Source organism: Mustela nigripes, chromosome 4 (genome assembly GCF_022355385.1).
Source record: "Mustela nigripes isolate SB6536 chromosome 4, MUSNIG.SB6536, whole genome shotgun sequence".
In the NCBI taxonomy this organism is placed as follows: Eukaryota; Metazoa; Chordata; class Mammalia; order Carnivora; family Mustelidae; genus Mustela; species Mustela nigripes.
In genome coordinates this window covers 121774644-121790503 of record NC_081560.1, presented here as the reverse complement: position 1 = coordinate 121790503, position 15860 = coordinate 121774644, and the positions used below count along the sequence as shown (strand labels likewise).

At 39.4% G+C, this 15860-nt stretch overlaps 1 protein-coding gene across 1 annotated transcript in view; it reads left to right on the top strand.

Moving 5' to 3' along the window:
- The window catches only part of PCDH15 (protocadherin related 15), a 784172-nt gene that overhangs the window by 493507 nt on the left and 274805 nt on the right, over positions 1-15860 (top strand). The window contains exon 21 of the mRNA XM_059397646.1: positions 6911-7027. Within this exon, the coding sequence (XP_059253629.1) occupies positions 6911-7027 (117 nt within the window). The remainder of the gene's footprint in view (positions 1-6910; positions 7028-15860) is intronic.

Below are 15860 nucleotides of genomic sequence, written 5' to 3'. Positions count from 1 at the left end.
GATACACAGATGGATACTCAGTGGGATGGCCTTGTGTCTCAGGGTGGGTGTGGTTCATCAAGGAGATGATTCATCATCTAAACCATCACAGACTCTGACTTGGCTGCTCTGGATTCAGTGTGGATTGATTTGTTTGGATTTTATTTTTTTTTTTTTTTGATAGAAGCCTTTGGAGTTGGATTAGATCCAAAAATATCATCTAATCAAGCAGAAAGTGCTCTAAATAAGTCTTGGTCTCTAACTGGCACTGAAGCTTCTTAAACTGGATTTCATGTTCCCTGATCATCCCTTTATTTTAATATATGGATGTCCCCTAAGGCTATCATGTTGGCATGTGGAAAGGGTTTGCTCATCAGTAGACTCATTCTTTCTTCAGAAGCGGAAGGGTGTTGATCTAATTTTTGTTGTCTCTGTTGCTTTACCTTATTTAGAGAAATCAAGCAGTTTCGTTGGTCAGGTCTTCCTGACCTGTACTAAATTATTCCTGCTTTATTATACATTTATGACAAAACTTAATCAGCCAGCATTCAATTCTAGATATTTTTTTTTCTTTTAAAGATTTTATGTCTTTATTTATTTGAGAGAGAGAAAGAAGATACACAAGCGTGCACAGGCTGGGAGAGCACAGGGGATGGGAGAGAGCGGGATAAGGAATCTGAGGTGGACTCTATGCTGAGTATGGAGCCCGCCACAGGCCTAGATCTCACAACCTTGAAACTCCTGACCTGAGCTGAAACCAAGAGTTGTCCCCGTAAACCAGCCACCCAGGTGCCCCAATTCTAGACATTTCCAATGCCACATCCTTTTTTCAAGGTGATGAAAGCATAATAAAATTTGCAGAACATTTCCCCAAATGCAGGCTGACACATGCTTTTCTCTCTTCTGGTCGCTCAGGGTGACATTATCCCAGAGAAGAACTTTAAAACTGTTACCTAATATTGGAGCCCATAAAAACATCGTGCTTGTTTGTTTTGAAGGGAAGAATGGAATACAATTCCCATTTCTCCACAAATGTAGGTCTTTCCCAAGCATGCAGATTTTCTGTCATTGTTCTGTTTACTTGCAGTATGACAAGCTGTTTTGCTGATAACATAATTGCATAGTACTTGCTAAGAGAGATTTCTACCCAAAACAGTCACCACAGGGAAAGCATCTTGAAGATCTTTCTTTGAAAATGAGAAGACACATAATTTTCTTTTGTAAAGAAGAAGAAGAAAAAAAAAGATCAAATGCTTAGTATCTGGTCTATCAAACATTTCTAATTGGAGTGAGAGTGGGAAAACTGAAGTGATATTTGGAAAGAAAGCTATTTCAACTGTAGAAAGAAAGTAGAGTTTTATTATAGGTACCCGCAGAGTGCTTTCTTAGTGATCCAGAACAAAACCAATGATGACCAGACACATAATATGTGTTTTTGTTGCAATGTCTCTGCGGAACATGGAAACACAAGGCCTTCTTCACTGTACATTTTATTGCATATACTGAATAATTGAATATATAATGGTAAATTAGATGATGTGAATAAATCTCTGAAAAACAAAAATCAAATTCTATATAGTTTCAGGCATATAATCCAGAGAAAAATCTGTCCTTACAAACAGAGTTGTGATATAATATAGAAATATGCAGAAAGAAAAGGTCTATCTTCTGTGATAAACCAAAAGTGGAAGACCAGTCAGAAAAGTCGAAATGTGTAAATGGCTCTGCAATACTGGATAGCCTCATGAAGGATTGTCTTAAGACGAGCAGATGACCTAAGTCTTTCTGTTTATTGTCACCCCGGTGGGGGAATGGCAGTAGCACAAGTGGATGAGGGAGACCCTTCCATGCAGGAAGGAGACTTGGTTCCAGGGAGAACTGGAAGGACCAGACGTGAAATAATATCCATGAGGACCAACTGTTGAGTCTTAGAAGATGGAGGGAGTCTTAGAAGATGGAGCTAGTTTTCATTTTTCAGAGGTGTTTTCTCCCCAGCAGGAAGACAAATGTCCTTATCCCCATAGAATATAGGAATGAGGATAACTTTTCTGGAGAGAATCTCAATGCCGGGTACCAAGGCAGCATTGTCATACCATAGACAACTGATAGGTGGTGATGTGCCACTGATGTTCCTTGGTAACCCTATGGGCAGAGCCCTAGATTTCATTCAGTCAGAGAAAGCTCTGGAGAGTTTAAGATTTATAGCATCCTCCTTCCCTTTCTCAGGAGGGAGAAAATGGAATAAAAAGAGGATCTCAATGAGCCAAGTAGGGGGATCTAATTGGGTTGATTGGGTTGATCATTATTTTTTACCACTTGCTGACTTTTCCCTGAGTGCTGGCTAAACTGGAGAAAATACTTGTTTTGGACTGTGACATTCAAATATTCCTTTTTAGTCTATTCTCAGTTATCATATCCTTATTGGTGTCGTCTTTCTGATGTATTCACTGGCAAGTTTGAAGAATGTGAATGTATCATAAAGAGCATGCCAAGGGGCGGCGTTCTTACAGCAATTCTTACAGCATCTGCATACTCTTCTATTCCAGAGTTTTACAACTGAGCTGTGATATATTTCCCCTAAACAACCAAACTAGAGGAAACAAATGAAAAGGCACTTGCCCAGAGTTAGCAATAATAATTCACATTTCTGTGGGTCTCCATCTTGGTTCCTCAAATATCACCCACTGGCTTCCGGGAGTCCCAGGAAAGTGCCTTACTTCATGCACACAGTTACATTCTTTTACTCTTCCACGACTCTCACATTCTCCCATTTGCCAGAAGTCTCCAAAACCCAGCTGCCTCCTGGTGGGGGCAGGAGATGCTGATAAGCCCTGCCAGTGGATATCACCATCCCTCGCATCTGTCCCCCTGCCTCCCGTGGTTGCCACAAAGTGGGGGCAGTCTCCATGCAGCAGAATTCTCAATATGTTCTCTGAAACCTTTAATTCACCAAAGCCAATATTCCACATAGTCATAGTGTGTGCCCTCAGTATTGCATTACCTTCAAGGTCCCTCAGAGAAGATTCCACAGAGCATGAGCTCCTTGAGATATGGTAAGCAGTGTCTCATAGACAAAGAATTTCATAGACAAATGATTTGGGGACTGCTGAGGCACACAGAAGTAAACCGATGTCTCCACTGCATGCCTTCATCTAAAAGTCCTTAATAAGCTGGTGTACATTGTGACTCTCAAGAAAATAAACGATTTCCCACATTTTTCCATAGTGGAAAAAGAAAGTTGAGTAAGTTTATGATTTATGTTTAGGATTGCCCCATGCAAAACAGAAAAAAAATATTTGTCTGGCTGTTGGCAGAGGGAGAGGGGAGAGAAGGGAGCAAAGTTGGACAAGACAAAATGAGAAGTAGAAGTCACAGGAGGGAGCAAACCACAGAAGGCAGCCGCTGGGTCAGCGCAGCTGGTCAGACCCAGAAGAGGTCTGGCAGTGGAGAGGGGACCTGGGAACAGGCAGAGAAGTCAATGGCACTGTGCTCTAGGAAAGACAGTCATCTGCTTCTCAAGCCTCAAGGCATTTCAGAGGACAGGCAGCAAACAGTTGCAGGTGGACTGTGCCAAGCTGTGGGAATCCCCCCAGCCACCAGCACCCCATCCCCATGTCCCCAGCCAAGCGTGCCTGAGAGCTGAGGATGAGCGCTGGTGTTTGCTCTATCTTCATCCTTCTAAAAAAGATGATTGGAGCATAAACATCTAGTACACTTTGGTCTGGAAAAGTCTCTTATCAAGAACAGCTCTTACCCCCGATTCCAGAAACTCAAAATTCTTACCATCTCTTTCTCTACTCTTTGTGGAAACTTGCCGTTAATTTGCAAGGTCCCCAGCGAGTTCCTGGTTCTCTGGGATGCTCGTTCACAAAGTTTCCTTAAATGCATTCCTTGGTCTGCAGAAGTTGCAATGGTTTCTGTAACTAATTTAGACTTTAATTTAGAAAATAAATAAGTGGAACTCATACTTTTTTCTTTCTAGCTCACTGTTCCTTCAGGTACTGTTTTACTTGCTTGAGATATGGAAGCAAATGATAAACTGACGGGGACATTTTTTTTTTTTTTTTCTGAGAAGAGCATAGTGTTGTTCTAGGTGAGAACCATGCCAACTTCCAGAATACTCTTTAGAAACATGAACCAAATTTTAGTTCAGACCAACAAAGATTATAACCCCGGAAAGGAAACTATTAAGAGTCTTCGTGATAAAACTGTTAGCAAGTAGACAGAGGAGGCTATGTTTCTTTTTGCCAATACTACCCTCTAGTGGAAAATGGGCAACAGAAAAGATCCTGTACGGAGAGTGCAACTGCTCCTTCCTTTGCTGCATAACAGAGCATTGGCACAGCAGATTACTGTCAACTTTTCTTCAGCCATCCCTAGAGCGTAAATATAACGAGCTATTGATTATGGCTGTTGGCATCACATTTCAATAAATTTTCTCATCTGAAATCATGCATTGTGCAAGAACGTCTGAGCTAGGATAAAAGAAAGATTGCAACTCCAAAATATGTACAATGTACTATAGAGAGAAGGCTCCCACATAGCGCATTGGTTTATTCTTGGTCCTGCCAGTGGCAAGCGAAGGAAAGGGGGAGAAGAAACAGTCCTGGGAGCCCTCTGTTACTACTTGGGTTTGTGTCTAATCATCTGTGAGGCCTGATTATAGAAGATAACCACTATGCATGCAGTTAGAATGTGACTCTAGTGAATACTTTGGTAGGGGTAAAGGGGGGGGCACTGTACTGAGTACTGTTAGCAACTATATGACAACTAGAAGATCACATGCCTTTTTTTTTTCTCTGAAGAATCAAAGTACCAAAAGTATCTTATACCAATAAGGTTGTAAGTATCTTTTGAGATGAGAAAGAAAAAGCAGAAGAAAGAGGAGGAGGAGGAGAAAATTTATCAGGACATATTGAGTTTGTGTGACCTTGGGAACTTGTGTACAGAAAAATTTCAGTGTTGGGTCCCTTCTTTTCTGACCTTCAGAAGTTACAACTTTGGGTGCAAAAGGATTTCCACCCCTTTAGTTACAAGATTCACTCATTAAATTAATTGGCACTCTTGAAAAGAGCAGGAGAAAAGTGTGCGTGCAAATGTTTTATATATGTACCCCCTGCCTGAAACCTCAAGATCAATACCATCCACCACCCTCATTATCGAGAATGGTGCTTTCAATGTCTTGTACTTGTTCAGATTCTAAAGGTTGTAATTTATAAAAGAAGCTTTTTCATTTTTTGTTCACGGAAGGTTATGAAGACTGTATGTCAAAACTCAGGAAATGTTACTTTTTACTTTTTAGTTTTGCTTACACTTAAAGATCTCTTATTTTTCATTAAAGTTTGCAGATTTTCTCATATTTACCACTCAGAAGTCAACTCTATTGTGAATATAAAAGCAAATGCTGTTTGATTGTAACAGATAATTATCCTGACCTCTTTGCAAAAAGAGGTGTTTATATTCAGTTAATTAGTGGGTTCCCAATTTACATTGTACAGGGAAATTGTTGTATCAGAGCAGATATTAAAAACTGTGTAGAATAATTTTCTTCTTTTGTTTTTAATAACAAGTGAGGAAAAAGATGACCTGGGGAGTAAGATAATTAACACATTCAGCTTTAAGCTCAAATGTGTCTGACCCAAAGTACCCAAAACAATGCAGGGTGTAGTGATTATTTTAAAAACAAGTGAATTTAAGAAATATAGATCTGCCATGGTAAGAAGCATTATTTTGAGGAAAAACTAAAACGCAGTTCTCTATAAAACATAAAATGGCTGGGGGAAAAAATGGTCTTGCTCTCAAAGGACCAGATTTATTAATTTGGCTCTGTCAAATAACTAGATTAATTTGGGCAGAGTCACGACTATCTGCTGAATCAGTGTCTTTGCCTGTGAAATGACAAGTAAGTGACATGAAGGGAAGACCATCATGTTCTTGAGTGACCTCAGTAGACCCAGTGCCTCACACTGAGTCATAGAAATGGGAAGAACTTGATAATGATTTGTTTAAAGAGTGATACTGGGGCGCCTGGGTGGCTCAGTGGGTTAATCCTCTGCTTTCAGCTCAGGTCATGATCTCAGGGTCCTGGGATCGAGCCCCACATCGGGCTCTCTGCCCGGCAGGGAGTCTGCTTCCCCCTCTCTCTCTGCCTGCCTCTCTGCCTACTTGTGGTCTCTCTCTGTCAAATAAATAAATAAAATCTTAAAAAAAAAAGAGTGATACTACATAAATAACAATGCACTTATATCACTGAGTGGTAAAAATAAAATAGATGCCTGTAAATTAACTTGAAAACCTCCTGCAATAAATCACCATTGTTTTCTGTCTATCGGAAGATCTAATTCTATGTGTCATTTTTGTAGTGTGCTATAGAGAAAACATGCTTGAACCATTTTATTTTGTAAAAATGTAAGATGGCATCAAAGGCTGTTTCATAGTTTGCATTTGAAATGCGCTAATCATCCCATTATGCTAAGTACATCCAGAATTTTCAGTGGCAACAGAAACATTAGTGGGCTTTTTTTTTTTTTTTTGAAAAGTAACAGCAACACAACAAAGAAGGAACCATCCTTGACACCTGTGTCATAGAATGGCCCTTTTTAGAGAAGTTCCCCATCCCTGTTTCCAGAGTTCAGAACCACCTCATACCACTGGAACTACTGTCTGGGAAGATTGTGAGTGTCTTTCCCTTGTCCAGAAGGCATAATTTCAGACCGTTTGATGGAGTGGCACGCTATTTCACGCGTGAATATTGGATAGTTCTGCCAGCTTCCTTCCCGCCGCGGCTCTGCAGGGAGAATCACGGGATTGAGAGGGTGGAAGGTTGATGGTGGCAAATAGGTTGTGGGATAGGAAGAGAGTGGGCCGACTCATAACTGTGCCCCCACCCCGCTGTTCCCAGCAGCTCTAAACTCTCCATTGTGTTTTCTAGGATATGAATGATTACCCGCCTGTATTTAGTAAACGGATCTACAAGGGGATGGTGGCTCCGGACGCTGTCAAGGGCACACCCATCACGACCGTTTATGCCGAAGACGCAGACCCCCCTGTAAGTAAGGGACAGGGATAGGTATTCAGGATCTTAGCAAAGAGGACCTTGCGCGCTCACACAGGACACACTTTCTGGGCAGCACGTTCGGACGGTCTGAGTCCACTCTGTCCTCCCCAGTCATTTCATGTGTGCTCGCCTGTAGCACCCATGGGGACACATGCACTTCACACAATTATTATTGAACACAGTTAAGCAGATGCCTTCTATGTTGCTGGAATTCAGAATTTGCTATTCACCAATGTATCCTACGTGAATAATAAATAGAGTTAGAAAAGTTCTCTGTGTTCAGAGTCAGTATCATTTGGGCTTTTTATTTAGGACAGTATAAGATTAGTTTAACTGGTTTAGGTTTCATCTTTAAGAGTTTTCCATTTTAGTCACATATTACATAATGACATAATAGTTACATTGAATGTGTTAATTTTGGTAATTTTGGTAAATATTAATATGTTTTTAGAACATATTTAATGCAGTCTTTATTATCCAGAATTTTACCTCTTTTGAGATATTCCAGATTGCCTTCCAAAATAGAGGGTTTTCATTACAGCAGAAGTGAGGTAAATTTTCCTTAGTGTTATTATGTTGATGAGTGAAAAGTAGCATGCAGAAAAAATAGTACCTATATAAAATGCTTTGTGTAAATAATGTGAGCACTTTATAAATATTAATTAATCTCTTAATAGCAAAATAATGAAGATCAGATGTTTTACTTTTGAGTGAGCTTCCACCATTAGTCAGGGGCTGATATACTCTACAAAAATAAAAGAAATATTAAATAAGACATTTAAAAAAAAACAAGAAAATAGAGAAAGACCCGAATTTTATAAGTGATCTAGGAGTTCTGTTTCATATTGCTAATATAAATAATATTTGTGTAATGCCGTTTATTTAATAAAAGGTGAATGACTGTCAGAACATTTTTAACCTTCAACTGTGACAGGTCATATGCAGTCTTTTGTGACGATAATGTCTTGAAAAATAATAATGTTAACATGAAAGCAGTAACCTTTCCGTCAGAAGCTCCTTTTCTCAAGTGTGTTAAAATGTCTTTGAAACTGTTTTATTGCATTCTGGGAAATATGATAGGCAAAATTTTGTAGATTTGGACACACTAGTCAATATGGTGAATATGAAATTGGTGCTATATCTGCTTTTAATATAAACTGTCAGAAAAAAAAAATATATATATATATAAACTGCCGGAGGTAGAAACTACTTTGAAATTAAGAGTACACTTTCAGTTCTCTCCAAGGCATGTGTTTTGAACATCAAGTCTATACTGATTATTGTGCTAACCAATTTTTGCTCTCCAGACCGGAGAATCTTCTAGGAAAAACAGAACTGCTCATAGGAATTAAAACACACTCTACTAAATGAGTATAAACAAGCCCAGCATCTTAAAATACTCATATATCTTTCTCTTTTTTAAAGATTTATTTATTTAAGAGAGAGTGTGAGTGAGGTCAGGGAGAGAGAGAAGCAGACTTCCCCGCTGACTTGGGATCCCAAAACAAGGCTCCATCCAATCCCAGGACTCAAACCCTGAGATCATGACATGGGCCTTAATCAGGAGTCAGATGTGTAACAAACTGATCCATGCAGGCACCCCCCAAATTTTGTATTTCTAAGACATTTATATTAGCACAGAGTGGAAGATAGTGTTAAGATTAATGGCATTAATGATAAGAGACTAAATGTAGGTATGCGGATCCCCTACGTGCCACATACCTCAGGTGTGGGTACAGATGCCCAAATCCTCACTTTCCTTTAGGCACCTGCCACCTTGGTACCTGGCTGGACCTTCAGATCACCCCACCAATGTGAGAGAAGTTGTCTCAGTCTGTTGTCTGTTCCATAAAGAAATGCTATTATTTATGTAAAATATCTAGAAAGAGGCCCTCAACTTGTGGTGAGATAAATGATTAGAATAGTTTAATAGAGAAATTATATTTTGTTACTCATTTTTTAATTACCTTAAATGGGTTTGAAGATCAAGATCTTACTCCCTTCACGGGTAGATAGCACATTTTGGGGTAGTCCAGGCTTTGAGTCTCATTTATTATCTTTGGATCTTTCCTTTTTTACAGCCTGACGTGTATGGAAATTTATGGAAATTTACCAGTTTCAAATTCCATATTTCTGTTAAGAAGTTCTTAGGTTTTTATCCCCAGTAGTAGTTTCTCACATTTAACATCTATTGCTGGCTTTTCAGTAGGTGAAAGATAGATGATAGTCATTCAGTGGAAATACCGAGCATATTTATTTCAGTTAGGGAGTGTGTATTTTGTCAGACTCAGTTTTTTAAGTTTTTTATTCTAATTTCAGTGTGGTTAACATACAGTGTAAGAATAGTTTCAGGTGTACAATATAGTGATTCAACACTTCTGTACATTACTCCTTGCTTATCGTGACAAGTGAGCCCCTGAGTCCCCCTCACCTATTTCCCCTCCACCTCCCTTCTGGTAACCATCAGTGTTCTTTGTAGCTAAGAGTCTGTTTCTTGGTCTCTCTCTCTCTCTTTCCTTTGTTTGTTTCTTTTGTTTCTTAAGTCCCACATATGAGTGAAACCTTCTCTGACTGACTTATTTTGCTTAGCATTATACTCTCTAGCTCCATCCATGTTGATGCAGATGGTGAGATCTCATTCTTTTTTATGGCTCAGTAATACTCCATTGTGTACATATACCACATGTTCTTTATCCACTCATCTGTTGATGGATTTTGGAACACTTCTATAATTTGGGTATTGTAAATAATGTGGCTATAAACATAGGGGTGCATGTATCCTTCTGGATTAATGTTTTTGTATTTTTTGAGTAAATACCCAGTAGTGTAAATCCTGGATTATAGGGTAGTTTTATTTTCAACTTTTTGAGGAACCTCCATACTGTTTCCCATAGTGGCCACACCAGCTTGCACTCCCACCAATAGTGCACGAGGGTTCCCCTTTCTCTGCATCCCTGCCAACACCTGGTATTTCTTGTGTTAATAATTTAATTCTTTCTGACATGTTCTCAGGCTTAGTGCTGATACTTGACACACCAGCAATCTTCTGCATAACCAGTGTTCAACACTGAGTTTTCTAGTGATTGCTGGCAAGCTGGATCCCTTAAATTAACCTAGTTGCAACTGGGCTACACCTACACCAATTAGAAATAAAAGCTCGATTCCGTGAAAATATTCAGAACATAAATTTCACATTACACAACTTTTAAAAGTATTATGATTGATTTTTACTTGTATAATTTTATGTCAGTGCCATAAATCCAGAATATGTATTTTTTTGAATGAAGTTACTGAGTATTTTCTACTTTGTTGCTATTATAAACATTCCGTAATTAGAAGATACGGTTCAGGGCTCCCATGTGTAAGTATCTTTGGAAACACTTTGTGTATTTAATGGTCTCTTTTCCAAACTAGAAAGGAAGGTCCTCAAGGACAAGAATCAAAGCTTAACTCCAGTTTGCATGTCCACATCCAATGCTATGCTTGAGACTTTGCAGTCTCTTAGGAAACATTCATTAGATAATTGAATAAATGAATAAATTAACAGGGATTTCTATACTCTCCAGAACTGACAAAGTACACCAGATATTCAGAAATTAAGTGATTTGTGACAATGGGAACACTTGGGTGTCTCTAGTTTGGCCATCGAGGGCTGTGCAAAGAGAGCGGGTGGTGCATGTGCAAGACAGAGCAGACTGACATGTGCGCAAGGTGGAGCAAGTCTTCTTCACCCTCCTAGCCTGGCCATGGCCACAACTCAGCAGTAATAATGTTCGCCTCAAGAGACTGGCCACCTCCTTTTCAAGACATTGTGTTTCCTCTAAATGAAGGGAGAACCACCTACTTTTAACCCAGAAAGTAGCAAAACAAAATCCTTTGAAGTATCAGATGGATAACCTGGATAAAGTCTTTTTTTTTTTTTAAGATTTTATTTATTTATTTGACAGAGAGAGAGAGATCACAAGTAGGCAGAGAGGCAGGCAGAGAGGGGGAAACAGGCTCCCCGCTGAGCAGAGAGCCCAACATGGGGCTGGATCCCAGGACCCTGAGACTATGACCCAAGCCGAAGGCAGAGACTTAACCCACTGAGCCACCCAGGTGCCCCCTGGATAAAGTCTTAAAGCCAAAGAGAGCACCGTTGCTGAATATAAATGAAGAATTTTAAAATGCATGTTGTACAGAACTGAAGTGCTCTAGACAGGGGGTGTGGGGGGGACAACCTCCCAGGGACTTGTTTTTTTCCCACTGAATTAAAACTGTTAGGACTTTATTTTCTGCCTTGCTTTTGTGACAGCGTTGGCATTAAGGAGTTCACAGAGATGTGAATAGGTAATGACTGATCATTTCGGATATTAAAAATCGCTAACCTTTTCTTTCTGCTCACCAGAGACCTCTCAATCCAACTTTCACAAAACAAAACTGCAAGTGTAACTTCCATTTGCATATTTTATTTTTCCAGAAGCTGCAGGCCAAACCCCGAGATACAAGAGTTCTGTTTGTGGGCAGGGCAAGCGCCTGACAGAACGGGACCCCTTGTGAGAATGTAGATGCAGAAAAGTTGGCATAAATAAATGAAGTTTACATTTTGCTCATTTCCAGTAAAGTATGAGGAATCCATGGGGGATCCCTTTCCTCATGGTTATATAATTCTTTCCACTTAATGCATTTTAGGACGTTATAGGATTCCCATTTAAAGTCAAGTAGTAGTTGGAACATGTTCAATATTAGCAATTGTCACACTCTTGTTTGCATATATTCGTGTATTATTGACATGGAAAACTTCTTTTTTTTTTTTGATTTTGATATTCACTTATGAAATACATATGCTCCCTAAAAGAGATCTTGCAAGTTCTCAATAGTAATTGGCTTTAAAAATCAGTTAAGTATTCTCATTATATTTTTTTTCAGAAATAATTTTTATAAAAGGCCAATAATTACAAGTGTGGGTTACTTTTGCCTCTGCTGAGATTTTGAGAGCTATACTAGCCACTCAGTTTAGACAAGCTGCCTGAAGAATTACATCTAAAGTGTTTTCACAAGTGGCTTTAACATCCTTCTCAATCATTCAAGTTTCATTGGTCTCTAAGAGAGCAAAAAAAAAAGGTGGTCAGGTTTTCTTTCCTATGACACATACCCGATGTTTTATGAAATTGACGTGACGTCACCAAATAATGCCAAGTCAATACAGCGATCTTGTCAAAATCATTAACCAATTCTTGTATATATGTTCAAAGATATTCAATGTGTATGTAAGACTTTGCATGCATCTTCCCATTTTTTTTCATTAATGGGAGCGCAGTACACACTGTTACAGTTAGTGACTCTGTTGCAGTCTAAGAGCAGAGATAGAGCCGAAGAAGAAAAGCAATCATTGTCTGTATCCATGATTTCCCACCTGCTTGCTTTGTGGGCAAGAGTTCAAAGTAGTTAGGGCCACGAGTTTGAGATTGTATTTTTGTCTCCAGATAATATGGGTGTTCTGCATTCTTTTCCATTGATGCCTTTACAGATTTGACTTTCATCACCCACCACATACTGGCTTGTGGAGTTATTCTGTACGGATTTAGATTATTGCTAGCAAGGTAGCAAAAATTCTGCTGTCAGAGCTCGGAGGCTACTAACCACATTCACTGACCCTGGAGTACATGGGGGGGGGGGAGTGCACACAGCTTAGTGTTTTGTTTTTTTCCTTCACATCAAAGCTGTCAGGGAATAGTTATCAAAAACTGTTTTTGCGATGCATGTCAGCTTGTGAAAATTGAGTTGATGTAGCCCCAACCTGCATCCCTCTGGTCTCGAATACTTAATTAGAAAGAAAGCACACAGTGAGACAGTTGGGACTTGATCTTTAAAATGACAATGAGCTATAATTAGATTTGAGAGTATAAATGAGTAGAAAAGGGAAGGTTTTATGAGAAAGTTTACACATGATTAATGTCTAGAAAAGGCTTATCTAATATTTTAGGAATCTGTGTCATTTTCCTTTTGTGGCTTATTGATTCCTTTCAAGAACAATTACATTGTTAGCATTACTTGAGATCAATATTAGATTTAAGTGTTTCAGAAGTAAATATTGCTCTTCTAATTAAAAACCTGCCATCTTACTTGGACTTAAAGGGCATTTTTCTTGTGTTATGAATGGTAAGTAACATCTGGGAAGTTTAGGCTTATTTGTTTTGTTTTGTTTTGTTTTTAGCCTTTACAAAAGTGTCACCCAGTGATACATCAGTGACTTACACCATTTTTTTTTTTTAAGAGAATATGCCTCATGGGGTTAGGATTCCTATACACATTAACACAAGTTTTCCAAAGTAACTGAGTGAAATATAGCAGACCTTTTCTGGAGCTCACCTAGCAACCTCCCTTAGGCTTAAATTATGTGCTTTATTGTGTAGTTCTTCCAGGGAAAATGGAAAGAGACCCTCTGAAAGAGTTTCTTAGCTTCTCATGATCTGGACTTGGCCTCAACAACCCTCAAAGCCACGCCACTGGTAACTCTTGGTCTTAGAATCTCCACTCCACACTTCTTCCCTATCCTTAAACACTGGCCATATGAAGACAGTAGACCTACAATCTAATATGTGCCTGGCACAACACAGATACCTCATAAAACTTACTGAATGAATAAACCAATCAGAAAACATTTATTGTGGACCTAACAATTAAGAATATGGCAAGACAGACACAGAGATCAAGCCATGGGAGTGCGTATTAAAAATGCCAAGAAATGCACCAGTCTGTAGAGAATGGGGGAATATGTGTGTCCCGGTGATGTCTAAATCTACTCCAGATAGGAATTCAACTCTGAAAATCATATAGGGGATTCATTTAAGTGAGGGTAAAAGAAATAGCCAAAGGAAATGTATTCAAAAATTGCAGAGTCAAAAATATCCGTCTTATGACCATGAATTTATGTGACATGATTGGAATATGTTTGATTAAATATATGTTAGCTACTTAAAAGAATAGCCCACAGGGCACCTGGGTTGCTCAGTTGTTAAGCGTCTGCCTTCAGCTCGAGTCATGATCTCAGGATCTTGGGATCCAGTTCTCCATCAGGCTCCCTGCTCAGTGGGGAGCCTGCTTATCGCTCTCCCTCTGCTTGCTGCTCCCCCTGCTTGTGTTTGTGCTCTCTCCCTCTCTCTCTCTGTCAAATAAATAAATAAAATAGTTTTTAAAAGTAGCCCCAGAACATCAGGACTGTCTTAGATACCCATTTGTAGACTGGAACTATGGCAAATATGGTTTTGTGAAACCCATTTTATCATATAGAAAAATGGAAGCTTACTCAAGACTTAACAAAAAGCAGTGACAAAAGTCAGACCTATGGGTGCCTTGGTGGCTCAGTCATTAGTTTTCTGCCTTCAGCTCAGGTTATGATCCCAGGGTCCTGGGATCCAGCCCCACATCAGGCTCCCTGCTCAGTGGGAGTCTGCCCCTCTACTGCTTGTGCTCTCTCTCTCTCTCTCTCTCTCTCTGTCTCCCTCTCTCTCTCTCAAATAAATAAAATCTTAAAAAAAAATCAGAGATACACAGTGGAACAGTGATTTGTCTCTGAGATGCAGTATTTATTGGATGAAATAATAAATGAAAGCCAAGAGATTACTTAACAGATTTGCTTCATTTAATCATTAAAAAAAAATACCAGGGTGGACAAAGGAAACAGAGAAAGCAGAAATAATAAAGTCATTGAAATGGAAGAATTAATAGTGATTGGGCAGGAAGCTGAAGATACAGATGAAATAAAAGCAAAATCAAAAGTGAATCACAGCCTTCTGTCTCGACTGATGAAGACACTGATGATATTAGTTGGTGGAAATAAGGTAGATGGAGAACAAAGCTCTTCTAAGAGGAAAATATTGAGATCAAAGAAGGACATAGTCCATTTTAAATGATTTCAGACCACATGTGTGCCACCAGCTACAGAAGGCTATGTCGTCCTCCCAGATCTGGGCAGGATTCTAGTGTTGGGTCTGGTGGAAACTTCTCTCTTTCCCAGGATTATAGGCTCACCCAACAAGGGAATGCCTAACACCTAGTGCTGAGAGGAGGCTGGAGGCAGATGGCAGGAAGGGCCATGAGTTCTTCTCATAGCTCAGCAACACCATGGGGAGGATGGAGCACAAGCTCGGTGGCCAAAGCTGTTTCCATCTGATGTCAGGGGGACCTGGCTACATTGAGAGGGCCAGGGAGGGATCCAGTAGAAAATATGGGAGTGAGAACACAAGAAAATTGCAGAATAGGAGCCACCCGGATTGAAGTTGATGTGAGAGTAATGAATACATCCTCCAAGAAAGAATATGTAACCAGATAAGTGAAAACCTTGGAAATAAATCCTCAGGTTATGCCCTCTTGAAGATGGGCCAGGGGATGAGGAGGGAAACAGAAAGACTGAGGGGCAGGAGAGAAGTCTGCTAGGCATGTAGTTCAGAGCAAAGGAAGTGTTCAATGCAGAGAAGGAAATTAAAAGGTAAAGGATTTTTTTTTACAGACCAGGCAAGATGAATGACATCAAGCTGAGTGGATGACCTTAGTTCTGTTGATTAGACTTGTGGGGAAGCTCAGTGGTAAGCCGTCCTCTGCTGCTCTCCTGCAGCTGGCTTTCCCTTTTATTTGTCATGTGTCTGAGTTATTTTGGGCACGACTTTTATCTATAAGTCACTTTTTTTTTGTTTTTGACCTTGTTTATTTTTATCACATCTGTTTCGAAGAATTGAATTCTACATGAAAATGTCTGGCATTTTAATTCCATTTCCCAGATGCATTTACAATAACTATTTATACTTATTTTTGTATTTAAGCATATGCATGATTTATGCCCATC